The sequence below is a fragment of the Pezoporus flaviventris genome, unplaced genomic scaffold, assembly GCF_033815535.1.
Source record: "Pezoporus flaviventris isolate CSIRO_AGI_PZ_B2104156 unplaced genomic scaffold, CSIRO_AGI_Pfla_v1 ptg000070l, whole genome shotgun sequence".
Classification (NCBI taxonomy): domain Eukaryota; kingdom Metazoa; phylum Chordata; class Aves; order Psittaciformes; family Psittacidae; genus Pezoporus; species Pezoporus flaviventris.
This window is the reverse complement of record NW_026892618.1, coordinates 5,518,365-5,533,552: the sequence shown is the minus strand read 5'-3', so window position 1 is coordinate 5,533,552 and position 15,188 is coordinate 5,518,365. Positions and strand designations below refer to the sequence as shown.

The 15,188-nt window shown below is 39.7% G+C and overlaps 1 protein-coding gene and 1 long non-coding RNA gene across 2 annotated transcripts in view; one reads left to right on the top strand and one right to left on the bottom strand.

Moving 5' to 3' along the window:
- INTU (inturned planar cell polarity protein) overlaps positions 1-1,625 on the bottom strand; it is a 56,474-nt gene extending 54,849 nt beyond the window's left edge. The window contains exon 1 of the mRNA XM_061472185.1: positions 1,376-1,625. Within this exon, the coding sequence (XP_061328169.1) occupies positions 1,376-1,464 (89 nt within the window). The 5' untranslated portion in view covers positions 1,465-1,625. The remainder of the gene's footprint in view (positions 1-1,375) is intronic.
- Positions 1,626-2,189: 564 nt separating this feature from the next.
- LOC133279038 (uncharacterized) lies at positions 2,190-10,598 on the top strand. The gene is made up of 3 exons (XR_009746757.1): positions 2,190-2,757; positions 6,458-6,645; positions 9,569-10,598. It is a non-coding gene; the product is annotated as an uncharacterized LOC133279038 (long non-coding RNA).
- The last annotated feature ends 4,590 nt before the right edge of the window (positions 10,599-15,188 follow it).

The window sequence follows — 15,188 nt, the reverse complement described above, 5'->3', positions numbered from 1 at the left end:
CATTCTTTTGGAAAACAGCCTTACAGCGCTGAGTTCCCTCTAACATGAAAAGCAGCTGTTATTTCAAGTAAGATTTTTTTTTTCCTACTGTTTTTACTTCATTGTAAATCTACAGGGCTTTTTTAGGATCACCTGCTCTGCATAGCAAGCATGTCAAGCATGAAAGAGAACCATTATTTGCAGTCAGTCAACATACAAGTGTTTCGAGTATGATAGAACCATACTACACTGAGAATATACTAATATAAGCAGTACCATGGGTCAGCATGTTTTTAATCCTCCTTTGAAGTGGAACATTCTCAGTTAAGTCACTGACAAACATATTGCACAGGGCTTCAGAGGGTCTCCTGTAAGCAACCGAGCACATTTACTGCTTATAAAGCAGCTTCAGAGTGGAATGCAGGAACAGGCCGATTCCGGTGTGCCCACCTTGCTGTACTCAGCGTTTTCATCCTCAATGTTCACAGGAATGGATTTTAAGTGACTATTCAGTTTGATGCTTTGAGCTGGAGAGAAGCTGAGTTAATAGTTGCTAGTTCCCATAGCAAGAGCTGTTTGGAGTTAGCACTAAAAGAAAGCATACTTCTTTGGGTGAGAGATAAATCAGTGCAGCCGAGAAAACACATTAGGAAATGAACACTTTACAGAACAACTGGAGATGCGCTTCTCTTGGGCACTGCTGAATGGGATGGGGTTTTCCTTGACAAGTTTAAGTGGCTCTCGCCTAGCACAAAGAAAATGGCACTGACTGTGGGCACGGTCTTATAGTTGAGATGTCTTTGTAGGGGGACACCGTGGAGAATTGCACGTTAGGGACGGTGAAGCATGGCAGGAAGAAGCTGCTTCTCATGCAGCCTGCCTCTTGCGTTGCCCATAGTAAATTTGTGTGCACTTAGGATTTCTTTTCTCTCCCCCTAAAGAGGGTTCTAAGAGGTCTAAGTCATTACGGAATTGACGCTGCCGAGTTTCCTTCTGTCAGCCCGTTTCCTTGAGCGCGTTAGAGCTCCAGCAGTAGTCCTGCCTTGGGGCTGCAGGGCACCTTTCCAGGGGGCATGCGGGTCCCCGCTGCTCAGGGAGCGACGGAGGGAAACCCGCTGGCGAGTAGGTGCCCGGCTGGCAGCCCCCCTTCCCGTCCCATGAGCACAGGGGCGGCTCCGGCTCTCGCCGTCCGCCACCCCCCGCCCGCGCCCCGCCGGCGCCCGGGGAAGGTGAGAGGCGGCTGCACCCGGCCCCGCTCACTTCCCGCCTCCACAATAGAAGGCACCCGCGGGGAGCCCCGCGGGCTTCGCTACCGGCCCCCTGGGAGGCAGACCGCGGTTACCCCCAGCAGCGACGCCCGCGGAGCAGAAGCCACCTCCCCGTCCTCGCCACTGACCTGTGCAGCAGGACGCTCTGCACCGAGTCCAGGTCTTCCAGGTTCCTAGTGACGGGCCGCGGGATGCTGTACCTGCCCGCCCCGAACATCGCCTGCCCCGCGGCCCCGGAGTGCGGGCGGCCGTAGGCAGGTGCGAGCCCTTCAACCCGCCCGCCTCCGCCGCGCCTCCCGCGGGGTCCGAAAACCCACCGGCGCCACGCCGCGGGGCTCGGGGGAAGCGCGTCTCACGCCGCTGGGGGCCGGGCGTGCGGTGGGGAGATGGTGGGACCGGTCCCGAAGAGATCGGGGTCTGCTGCGCCAGCCCCCCCGCGGGATCTGATCCAGGCTTCTTGCCAGCCGCCGAAGGGGGCTGCCTTACACTTGCGCGGTATTGCTTCTCAGGAACTAGCAAACCCTCAAAACACAAGTTTCATGTAAACGCAGTGAAATCATTCGTAACTGCGGCCGTAGTTTGTTTTCCCAGAGCTCCATCCCCAGCTCCCATTATGTGAGACGAGTTTTCCCCGCCTACTGTCCTGTTGACTAAAATAATGGATTTGCCCAGTTGATTCTATTTCCTTAAGTATTAATACGAAAAATTATCACTCCCACAAAATATCACCCAGTATTTGTTTCCCTTTTTCACAATACAGTAATTAACAAGTGCTTTCAGATCATTACTGAGTTACAGAACTCCCTACTGGTTTCCCATCTGTAAAATTCCGGCACAATACATTGAATGATTAGGGATGTGAGTGCGTAAAAGTGGTGTGACCCATATCTTCATTTTTATTTCTTACCCACGGATTGCCATAATTTATTTTCTCTGCTCCCTTTTACAAAGAAATGTGTTTTCTCTAATGTTCAGAATTTTTCATGATGTGGTTATCGATCTCCTCCAAATTATATGTAATTTAAGATCAATAGTTAATGAAGTATTGCAATCAGTTATTAAAAGCGTCAGGTTTAGTTTCAAGTCATCGTGTCTGAGAATTCTAGCAACACATCAATGAAGTTGTTTACCGGAAAGACCCATAAGGGGAGGACAATTAGCATAATACAGAATGGACAACAAATTGGAAGCCATTGAATATTTTAGCACCCGACTCCATGTGATGTTGGCCATTACATGGAATAAAAGCTTCAGCTTTCTTGAAGGCTTTGACTTGAGTAGACAGTGGCAACAGCTCGGTTTGGAAGGGGTGAATGCAGAATCACCACGAGTCTGTGGCTGGGATTCTCACTAAGTAGTGTGTCTCTAATATTTAGATGTGTTGACATTTTTCCTTTGGCAAATTTTGCTTGCTTGCTTTCTATGGTGCAGCTAGAAATTTTAAGAGAAGGACAGTCTCCTCTAAACTTTACTCCTATCAAAGACATGGGAGCCACCACCAGCCACTGAGGTGAGTAACAGAAGCAGTACTATCAAGGATTATGACCATAAAACCTTTGTGAAGATCTGTAGTGCCAGGGCTATGGTGGCAGGGAAACTTAAGGTGTGCCAGGGAAATTGAAGGATTTTGTGTGTCTAACGAGCAATGGAGAGTAGCTGGAGGGGTTTGAGGTGTACAGTATCAAAATAAGCATAATGCTTCCGCAGTGGGCACTGAGTGAAGAACTTCTAGCCAGACCTTTTAGTGCTGTGTGTGTTTTCCTTATGCAAATGAGAGGCAAAAGTCCCTACACATGCATACTGAAACTATAAATTTTAGGCTAGAATTTCATGCAGATCTGGCACTTCAGCAGTTTATCTGGATGGCTTTGACTTGCATCAGTCCTGTACAATGTGGTTTTCAGAACAGCATTATGTCACAGCAGCAGGGCAAAACGCTGTAGAGGTTTACTTCGTTATTTTTTTTTTCAATCTTAGTACTATTTTTATGCCCTGAGAGAGCAGAGATGTGTAATTTTGGCCACAACAGGGGTGTGTTTTCCCAGCTTGCTTAGGACAGCACAAAACCCATCTCTAGGGTTGGCGTTTGTTGGTAGAAAACAACAAAACCCTCAAACATTACCATCGAAATCACAGTGCATTGCCAGAAGGCTTTTCCAAGATGCATGTCAGCTTTTCTTTGTCCCTGGCTTCTTTCTCAGGGGAGGTTTTTTGGTGCTCCTTTCAACTACTGACCTAATGCTGAGCTTAATGATATCTGGTACTAATACGATACTCTTACATGGGTTTCACATCGATTGTGAAGATCTTTATTAGAATTATTTACAGCTCAGCAAAACTAGAACATGTAAACATAAATAAAGAGGGCCTCAAAATGTGCCAAATGAAGAAAGGTGATTTAGGTTTTGTGCAGCTTTTGAAATAGCAGATCCAACAACACCATGCTGCTGATAAAACAGACAAAATTGCTACTTTTAATATCAAATAGAATGTTTTCCTAGGTATGAATTGCAACTTCTAACATGTTTAGTATGCCTAGGCTTAATGTTTGTGGATGACAACTGGGAAATGAAAAGGAGCAGAAAATCAAAAGTGATACTTTCAGAGCCGTATATTTTTTCCTGAATGTATTTGTTACTTTAACCACACAGAAGAGAGAGTACTGAGCTAGCATTAATCTTCTAACTCAGCTTCTGCAAATCCCCCAGCCCTTGACATTTACAAAAATTATTTTAGTTAAGTCTTACAGATTGAAGTTTCACTAAAAGACAAAGTGCCATTTCATTGTATTTTCTGCAGGATTTTAGTGTGGGTGCAGTAGGCCATAGCAAAAGGAATGTCACCATTCCATTTGAAGTCTGTCCGCTCTTGTATTTAACTTTGACTTATAGAGAACATGGCATTAGAGCATATTTCCTGAATCCAATGAAATACATGCAACTGGAGAAAGACTAAAAGGTTCTGCAGTGCAGAGAAAGAAAACCTTTAGTGACTGGGGAAGAAGGAAATGTAACCAGGTTAAAACCAGATCAATGATAAAAAACCCCCACAAACAAAAAACAGGCACCCTGCACACCAAATAACTGTAGTATGCCTGGGCTCCCCTTCCATTTGTGGTGCTTTTCCTGCCAGTTGAACTGCCTTATGAAAGCCCTCTGCTTTGCTGAAGAACAGTTTCTAATGTAAAATGAAGAAAAAAAAATTAAAGTATTGTGAGGCTGTGATATATGACAGAGATCTCTTTCTGAGATCGTAATGTGTTTTTTTTTTTCTTAAAGAAGCAGTTGTTAGGCTCTGAATTATGAAACTATTTCCTATGCTGACAGGGTGAGAAGTTTCTGAATCATAATCCCCTTTTGGAAAAGGCTAAAAAAGGTAGTAAAGCTACTTTTGCTATACTAGAAGACCTTTGACTTCCTTGATTTGGCTAGTAAGTTTTATCATGCCTAGGAATCAAAGACTAACCCACTTTCACTGGCTGCACAACATGGAAATCCAGTTATCATTATTTCACTTTTATGATTTGTCATTTATATCATTAGCCATGAGATGGTCCTTCCACTGAATTTTGGAAGGGGAAATATTAGATAATTATTTATCAGTCCCCTCCTCTTGAGGCAACACATACTTCCTAGTCCAATACCCTGGCAGTAGCTAACTGGGGGCTGTTGTTTGCCAAGTATTGGGTTAAGTATGAGGCTTGAATGAAAGTGAATTGACTGTGATTCCAACTGAACAAGACCAAAGGCATGAGAAGATTGTAAGAATTTAATGGAAATTAGGAGTGCTGAGCAGGGAGGCTTTGTTTTATAAAACAAAGGCAGGTATTTGTTTTATGGATCATTCTTGCCTGTGACATTTTTTGTCCTGGTGATAAATTTGAATAAAAAGTTGCTTTTTTTCTGTGAGTGGTTTGTTCCCCCCCCCCCCCCCCGCTTGTAAAGGAGACCACGTCTTAATGTACTCAGCGTCCAAAGTAAGGGCTAAGGCAAATTGTTGTTTGAGTGCAAGTCCTGGCTGTTCTATCTTTCCTCACCCGTTTGCTTCTGAAGCTGCCCCTGTTTGAGAGGCAGCAGAACAGCCACTGAGAATGCATCTTACCAGCTGCAATTCATACTCCAACGTATTAACTTAAACCCCTGTCTACTTCCATTTATTTTGTTATGCCTAGCTATGAACTCTGACAGCTGAGTGTCAAGTTCACATATCTGTTGCAGGATATGATGAACCACATTTTTTACTAATCTGAAAATACAGAGATTTGACATCCTAAGGATTTTTATTTATTTATTTTTTTTTTAATCTGACAGGGCCATGTGTAGTTTACCTTTTACTTTTAAAAGGATGTTGTTTATCTTTGGAAGTAGTAGGTAAGCAGGGCTCCACATTGCCACAAAGGATGAAAACTCATAAAAGAAACTGCTCAATTGACACTGGCTTGGCCTGTGTTGTGTTATATTACCTTCTCTGGTAAGTGGGTTCATTAACAAATCTGCTTCCACTGTCTTAAAACTGAAAAATAACAGCAAAGATTAGTCAAAAGCAGTGATCTACATTAGTGAATATAGTTCTTCAGAATCATGACCCATAAAGAACAAATATGTGTAAATTCTGCCATTCTGTGTAGAAACATTCTTCAAGCCTATAATGGTTTATTTCTAGTATTACTTGATCTTCTCCTGATTAATAATGGAGAGTGATGGCAATTTTGTGCACTGAGTATTTGTTCTCAGATAACAGGGTAGGCTCTCACCAGAAGATGCATACTAAGGCTGCTGCTGCTTGTCTGTTGCTGTGTGTAAATGCTTGAGGGATGGAGTTTGTAGGGTATTTTGCCATGATGATTCCAGGCTCTGCCTCTTTTCTACAACCAGCTATCAGGGTTACAGGATGTAGAGGCAATATTATACTTTTCACTTCTGACAGGGTCAAATATGGACATCCAGCTCTGGATTTGCTTTTCATTCTAATCGAGGCTAGATGCATACTAAAAAAAAAAACCAACAGCAAAACAATGAAAAAAAACAAACCCCCAAGCTCACCAAACAGTGATTTTGTTGTTACTGCATCAGTAACTCTTTTCTGCCTCTATCTTGATTCCCCAAGCTGTTGTCCTCCTGTTAGATCCCTTGTATTGTACCAGCTCTGCACTACAGAGAGCAGGATGTTTAGCACAGCCATGCTGGGTTTAATGATCTGTCCTTCTTTAGTGCAGGGGCACTAAACACTATGCGCAGTTGTCAAGTCTGCCTTCAGTTCAGCCTTCTAGCAGCAAGAGAGAAGATCCAGTTTATCTGTCAAACAAATTTGCTGTAATTCTGAGATCTCTGCAAAGCCAGCCACAAAAGGCAATGCTTTTGACAACCTGAAGGACTCAGCAATACAAGAACCCCTGGAAGTAAGACTTAATAGTCCATGAGTAAATCATTAGCCCAAAGAGTGATGAACTGAAGAGCAGCATAGGATGGTGTCACTCATTTCATATCAGTCTCTCAGTTCCTCTGTGCAAAGGCTTTCCAGTATGCAGAACAGTGGGAGTAGGGTGGCAACATGTGCCTACTTCATGACCTTTAAAATAATTCTCTGGGTTCTTATTACTTCCTTTAAGAAAGTTTTTGGTACAAATGAGGAGTTTAAATTCATTAAAAAAGCTAGCCTAAAAATTATTAGATTATTGATTTATTGCAAAGTCTCATAAAACATAATTAGATTTTGTTAAATTGAAGCTGGTAAAGTTCTTGTAAATTTGTCTATAAATATGGTTTGTGACCATCTGGTCTTCTGAGAAATAGATGAGAGCCATAAAAAGGGGCAACTTATGTTTTATATGAACATCTGGGCAAAGTATAAGAATGTCTGGCAAACATGCTAAATTAAAAATAAATCCTTGAACTTTGACCTCAGGTTTATTTTCTAGAATTGATTTAAGGCTCCCTCTGCCTCTTATCCCCACCTTCTGAACCTGTCTAGTTTCTGGAGGCAATGACTTCGTTCACTCCTTCCATCTTCTTTTCTTCCTTCAAGCTTCGTTCACTCCTTCCATCTTCTTTTCTTCCTTCAAGCAGCAAGTAGGCCTGTTTGCCTGTCTCACCCAAGGCAAGCAGTATGGTGTTGCATTGTGGTTTTGTTTGCAAAAACTTCTTTTGAGTGTTTGTTCTTGATTTTTTGTTGTTTTTACAAAAGTAGTTTTTTTTTTTTTTTGCAAGTCCAGCTCCCAGAGACGTGAAAATTATTTTGAAGAATATTGTTCCTGTAACTAATCCTATTGGTTTCAAAGTAGAACATGAAAATTCAACATTATTGATTCTACTGAGAAGGCAAAAACATATTTTTATATTTTTTTCAGATCTCATAATTAAAACCTAATGGTTAATGGTCTGACTTACGGTAATTGATATTTGGGGCTGACACTGCAGTATATCATTGACAGCAACCCCCGGCAAAAGCCGTTCTGTCATATATTCATGTAATAGCAATGCTGAGATTGCATTTCAGTATTATTTAACTCTAAAGGAAAGGAAAATCCTGGAACATTGATTAGACAGCCTGTCTGTAATTTAAAAAAATCACGTACTTGGTATGTGCCATCTCACAGGCAGCACTTTTGGATTAAAGCGAATTTTGTTTTTTTTGTGAGAGACTCTCAAGAAAGCATATGTAGAGTTTTTTATGGATTAAACAATTTATGTAACCAGTTTACTCATGAGGTGAGTAGGATTATTTTAAAGGCTAAAGTCCTTTTTAATTTTCCTATCAGGTGTGCTGAGTATCCTCTGCTTCTTAAATGTGTAAATCAGTGTAAACACTGAAGGCAGTCACAATTGACTTCTGGCTTAAGAAAACATGCTTTTCTCACTCATTTAGCCTTCATCAGAGGTTGTTCTTTTCGCATGTAAATATTTTAGTAGCTCGGAAGTTTTAAAAAAAGCAGAATAGCACCACCTGGTGCTGAGCAGAGTTTTTACGATCATTTCCAATCACTTTCTGGACATTATTGATGTATAAATAAACTACCACCTTTCAGAATCACTACTTGAGGTCAAATGATTAAGGACTTAACGTTTTCACTGTCTCTATGCTTCCTGACCCTTCTTTCTTATAGGCTCTTATTTTTCTAAATATTTATTATTTACAGAGTTTTAGGGACATTAAAACATGTTCTTGAACTTAAAAATTCTGGGCATGTGTAAAAAGTTATCAATTAAAATCTGATTTCTAGACTTTTCCTCAGCTGGTGTAGATTTAAGGATGATGAAGAACTACACCCAAAAGTGAACTTCATTGCTCTTTTTCTTTGTTTCTGATTATTTCTGCCCTTCCTCATGGTGCTTGGAATTGAAAGCATAATTGAGGTTAAGACCTACATACTGAAAATACTTCAGATGCCTAAAACCTGTCAGAATCAATGGGAAGTTCAGTGCCTGAGGGTGTATCCCCAAGAACTCAATTTCTAGGCATTATATATTTATTTCTGCAAATAAAAGAATTAAAGATAGCATCTTGTATTTAAGTCATCTGTTTCCTGATTGATATTTATACAGTCCTCCGTTGAAGCCCATGAAAAGTATAAAAATTCCTTTGTATGTGACATCCCAGGAGGAAGCCTAACTTCCAGCTGCATCTCGAAGCTACCTCGAATTACAGGTTAGATTTCAGTCTCCAGCTGCGCTGTCACTCTTAAGGCTTTCTGATTCTGAGGACTGCACAAACAATAAAAGGAAACTGACATCTCAGCATTAAAACTAAAAAAAAAGAAATTCCTTTCCCCACAGCTTAGCTATGTTTCTCCTAACCTACCTTTCCCTTTAGCAGTAAATAAAACCTCTTGGGAAAAACACTGAGCCTAGTTTTATTCCTGCTGAAACTGTTGAATGCTGAAGCTATTGAATGACAAATTGCCATAAAACTTTATATATTGCCAAAAGGGTTAACTGGTGGTGACTGTTACTTTACTTACTGTGAAGAGCATGTTGCAGTTTAACATTCATTCCTCCTTGGTGACCGATAGTAACATTATGATCACTTTGTCCATTAAACATCACTTTTTGTGTCACTGTTTTGATTATGTTACTTTTCAAAGATGCTTGTCTAGAATTATTTTAAAGTAAGAAAATTATTTTCATAAACTCAATACATTTGTAAAATAAACACTGATACATTCATAAAATAAAGAAGCCAGTAGCTAGGTAAATTTGTATGTGATTCTGGGACATGAATGATTACTTATGAGTTTGTCACTAGATTAGTTTGGATTTTTTTTTATTTGTTTTCATTGTATGTGTTTGAAGTATTAAAACCATCTAAAATTGGTATTTTTTCAGATTAATGAGGCAGAACTAAGCAGCTTTATGATCTGAAATTGCTGACCAGGAAGTTCATCTTAGGAGTTACTGAGGGCATATCTTCATGAGTGCCCACAGCAGGAGGGTACAGATCTCTCAGCTGCCAAACCAAAAAACTTACACAATAAAAGTTATACTGTATGAGATACCTCTTTGACCCTAAAAATATGATCAAAGCTGGTTAGCTTGGGCATAGGGCTGTAATGATACATTACTGCTGCGGCACAACGTATCAGGAAATCAAAGCATTCACAGCTCTAAAAATAAGTGTTATTTTTTGAAATTGCTAACTAGTTGATGAAATCTTAGTGTAGTGTAACTTTAGTTTCTTCTGGTCTCTGAAACCTCAGCCATTTGTTTGCCATCTATCTTATCAAGTCACTTTGATCTGACAGTCTCCTACATCCTCAGTTTTTTTCTGTACAGCAGGTGCACTTGGTCATCTTGATCCAGTGCATAGATTCGCAGAGCTGAAAGACTGTGGCACTGCAGAGACAAAGCTGTCTAACCCTGTTCCCAACCCCCTGGAAGATCCACTCCTTAGCTATAGGTAGTGTCATGGCTTCTTTCTCACTGCGTGACTGTTGATACATCACATTTCTTGTGCTGGCATGTCATGAATGCATGGGTTATCCGGTAAACAGGGTCTTTGCAAGAGAAGTCAGGAGGCCTGCTATTCACAGTTTTAATTTCAAACACCAAAAAAATTCTGCAGCCTAGCTCAGTTGAGGACAGTGCTTCTATGAAACTTCTATGTTTCATGGTATGGCTGTATTTACAATTGGTTTGTTTTCAGTATCTACAGAGGGACTTACAAATACAACTAACCAACCATGCTAACAAATTTGCAGTCTATAAATTTTGATTTGCAAGCAAGAAACACTAGAGGGCATTGCAAGTTCTGTGCACATACTTCTGATAACTTCACAGTGCTCTGCTTTTAACTGCAGTCTTCTCAACGTGATTAACAAATATGAGATTACTAACATGCTGGAAAAAGCTGTGGAGACCATATGCAGACTGAAAAAAATCCCAACCCCTTCTGGCACTTAAATAACAATTATTGCTTTGGGCATCAAGCACATGCAGCATACACAATGCAAACCGACATAAGATGTTTTACATGGGTTTCTCTGAAAATCAAAGCGAACAGTATTAGGTACAGTCATTTGCGAAAAAGGAGTTGTAGAATTTGGTGCTGGCAGCTGGTAGGGTTATATATTCCAGCCTATCTCTGGTCTGAGAAACAGAATATTTCTGTTTCTCCCGCATGCATTGTATAAATTTGTTCAAACTAACAAAAATACAGATAATTTTACTGGGGTCTCTTTTAAGTGAGTTTTAAACTGCATGTTTTCTTATAAAGAGAGAAGGAAAGTAAAGACAGAATGAGCATACACAAAGGGAGGATTTTAGGAGTAGTTCAGTAGTCAGTCGTCAGTGACAGGAGCAGAATTTGCAAGATGGTTCTTTGATTTTCCTGCAACAAATGCAAGCTCTTCAGAAACTTCTTTGCCCTGTAATTCAGGATGCCACTGATCTTTCTTCCTGGAAATAATAGTGCAGGAAAAATTCCAAGGAGTTCTTGAGACAGAACTGTGTGTGTAGGTTACGACAGAGGAGTATCTTCTGGTGAGGAGAAGGGTTACTTACCCTCCCTTATGTTTATATCTGTTTTAGATGGCTGTATGTGTCTGTATATGGCAGGGAAAATGCTGCCTCAATGTCTGACAGAATGATGCAAAGTGATGCACCCTTGTCCTGCTTCTCTGATTCATATCAGTTCTGCGAAACTCCATCATCACAGGCCAGAGGCCAAAATATTGACATTTATTGCTGGTTTACTTGTATGTAGTTCTGTGTTTAATCAAAAATTATTAAGTGTGAGCTTTTTCCTTAGTCATTTTGTGTATTGTTAAACTACCTAGCCCATGTAGCTCTGACATCTGTCACACCTGAACTGTTCTTAGGAATTTTAGAGACTTCTATATCAAGGGACACTGTAGCTGTCATTCAAGGTCTGTTGTGGTAAATTGAGACATAGTATTACTCTCTCTGAGCCACGCTGTTGCGGGGTTTCTGGCATGTTAGTGGCACAGATGAAGTAAAACATGGAACAAGTATTTGCAGCCAGGTTGAAGAGGCAGATGCATAACTGGACCCTAGCCATAATTAATTAGAGTAAAACGTTTTATATTGACTCTTGCTGCTCTCTAACCTGATTATAATAGCTTCATTGTCACTAGGAAAAGATGTGTAATGAGTTGAACAGTAAAGTTATAGTGTACATAATGCAGATGTAATTATAGTTTTAGATGATTAAGATAAAGCCTCATTTCCTTTTCAGGAGAATCTTAAGACAGGGCCTTTAATGCTGGAATCTGCAAAATATTTGTATATCTTTAACGTGCGCAAAAGACCTGTCTGACCGCCTGATAATATTCAGTAGTTTATTGAGGGAGGAAAAAGGGAAGCTTTTGCGAAACCACATCAGCGTATTGCCAAACAGGAAAGCAATATGAGAACTCCACGGTGTGTTGAGGAAGACTGGCATGATCTGTATAGTGAGAAAGAAAAATCTTCTGTTAATTTGGGACTTGAAAGAGATTGACTTAAAACTGTCTGTAATATCTGGTAATTGCTGCACAAACCAGCTTAAGTTCAGCTAGAGCTCTCTTAAGCACAAGTGGTTTATATGAAGAAAAGCTCAACTGCATTACAGCAGGGCACATATCTTCAATTTGAAACAGCATGCCAAAATAATACCAGTGCATTCCAGAAACATTTATAAAGGCAGGACTAATGCAGCTCTCCTTTATTAATGCCCAGTTATGTCAAGATGCGTAACAGGCCTTGGTGATTATAATAAATCAGTGACGAGGTATGCAATAAAGGCTGTGCTGTAGCTTAGGGTTATGTTTTCTGATGGGTAACCTATGGAGTCAGACTATGAATTTACCGGTGATCACTAGAAGAGTAAGGTGTAATCATATTGTTTAGATTATGCACTATTTCCATCCTAAAGTAAACTATAAAGCGCACCTGTTTTTTTTTCCTGAAGCATTATTCGAAGCATTTAGACTATTTCTGTTGGTATTACGAGTGGATATTGTTTTTTAAAATGCTTCTAAATAAAAAAAAAGTCATTTAGTATATGAACACTTTAAAACTCCCTGATCTTACTAGCTCTGGAACCTTTTGTTTAATTGACAAGTACCACAGTAGTGCTGTGCATGCCTTCGGTTATTTATTTCTTAAAATACCCAGTTTTCTTCTTTATCTCACTGTACACATGTATTGAGAACAGAGGGAAATAGGTAAAGATCTGTGAAAACAGCCACTGGTGGGTGCAATTAAAAAGACATTCTTAAACCTGGAGAACTGGCTTCTCAGCTTTAAGGTCTGCCATGAAGAAAGAAAACTTTGTAATTTATGTTTCTTCGGTTCCGTACTAAGTAAAATTTTGGAATCTGTGCAAGTTTTTAAACAGTAGATCAGAATCTGACTAACAGATAGGGCTTGTAGAAGGATTTTTCTGATTTCATCCTAAGCATTGAGGAATGGAGTGAGAGAGAAAGATCAGGATGTACTTTTGCACCCCCAAAAGAACATAAAAATACTAACAAGTTACTTTTCAGAATCCTTTTGAGCTGTGGTTGTACCCTGATCCCTTTTATCATTCAGCAGGGCAACAGAGGCAGCTCTTTCAGCTCTGGAAAGGGAGAACAGTAAGAATTGCCCTCTAGACGGTTATGGAATTCTGCAAAGGTTAAGGAATTTTGTTTCTGGAGGGAATCCCAGTTTGGTCTTCTTCACAAAAGAGGCCAATAGTAACAGCAGGGTGTTACTGGTTAAAGGCTGAAAAATGCAGACAATGCCATTTTACAAAGGACTAAAGAAAAAATTTCTGTTGTGCAGTTTGAATCTATATTAGAGTGAGCATTTAAAAATGGTACTTATTTCATTAATTAAAATTAATTATTTTTATTTTTACAAATCATTATACCTAACAACAACTTACAGTATCCCTGAGCTCTAAATAATATTTCTGTATATGAAAAGTTTTGTTTTTATCTGAAGTAAAATAAAAAATTCCAGCTTGTGCTTTGCACTCAGTATTAATGTTTTGTCAAGTACAGGTTTTAATGGAGCAAATTCTGCTTAATCTGCAGATCTGAACAGCAAGCAGTCCCAGCTAGCTGCTTCCCCAGAAATCATGGGAACTTTGCTTGAGTACCGAGCCAGGAGAGAGGCCAAGAAACAACTGGCTGCAAATTGTTTTGTATATTGTCATTCAACAAGAATTGCCTGGAATTATTTTACACCTCATATGTTAACGTTTATTTTTGCAATACAAATGACAGTAACGAGTTCCTGATATCCTTTCTCTGTGCTGTGGGTCATTAAGCAAGATTTGAAACAGCGACTTTCACTGCTGTTGCGTGGATCGGTGCTTTCTGAGCAAAAGAAAGAATTATCTGCCTGGTAGAAGTGTTAAGATGGTTTCCTCTGGAAGAACTCAAAACATGTGTCTTTTTTACCTAATTATGTAAAATTATCCTAAACCTCCCAAAATAAGCTAACCCTCCTTCTCACCTCTAGACTATTTTATTTTAGTAAAACAACATGAAGATACCTCTATCTTGCCTAGCAGTGAATTAAAAATGAGAAGTGTTGTTTCTTTGTTTTTTTTTTTTAACTAACTCCACTTATTCCAAAGACTTTTCATGCCAGTTCAGCAGGAATAAAAGATGATGAGCATCCTGCAAAAGCAGCGTGCTTGTTAATAGTGAAAATGCCCATGGAATACTTCTGTTACATGCCTAATCCCATATTATTTAATATTTATTTGTTGTCAGAAAAAACACATCAAACTTATTTGTACCTCTGTTGAAGCCAAGGGCAAGTGTTTTATTGTTGCAGTGGAAGTTTTGGGAGCACAAGCACAGACCTTTGTAATGGAATATGCCTAACATATCAGAAGTTATTTGTGCTGCATAGGACACTAATAGTAGTATCTTGCCAGAAGAAAGCGATGGACATAGTGCTCCCTTTATTTAAGCACCTTAGCTGTATTAAATGATCCAGCTCCACAGTTTTCAGATCTATAAATGAGGCTAAGGGAAAACAAAATGTTTGCTTATGCTCCTCAATACCAGGGAATATCATGCAGGAGATCTGATTCCCACTCCCATGTTCTCATCGTTAGTTATGGCTACTCTATCTGGGTATGTTCACCTTTTCCCACTGGAAATTCTGACTAGCTTTTGAAGCAATTTTCTCTCTCTAACATTTTGTCTATGAGGCCAGGGATGCACTATGTCCTACTATTGATTTACACATATGCTATCCCTAGTTGCTGGCTGGCATTCTAACTCTTATAAAAAGGCAGTTTAAGAACTCCTAAGAAAATAGAGAACAGTACTTTTACCTTCCTGCCCTTATACAGTTAAGAATAATAAACTCATTAGTGTTATGAAGTATGTTTTATAATTGCTGAGCCTATCACTGTTAAAGCTATGAAGCATATATAGAAAACATAGAAAAATGATAGATTATGATTTTTTTCAATTGTATTAAGTATACAGACCATATTTGG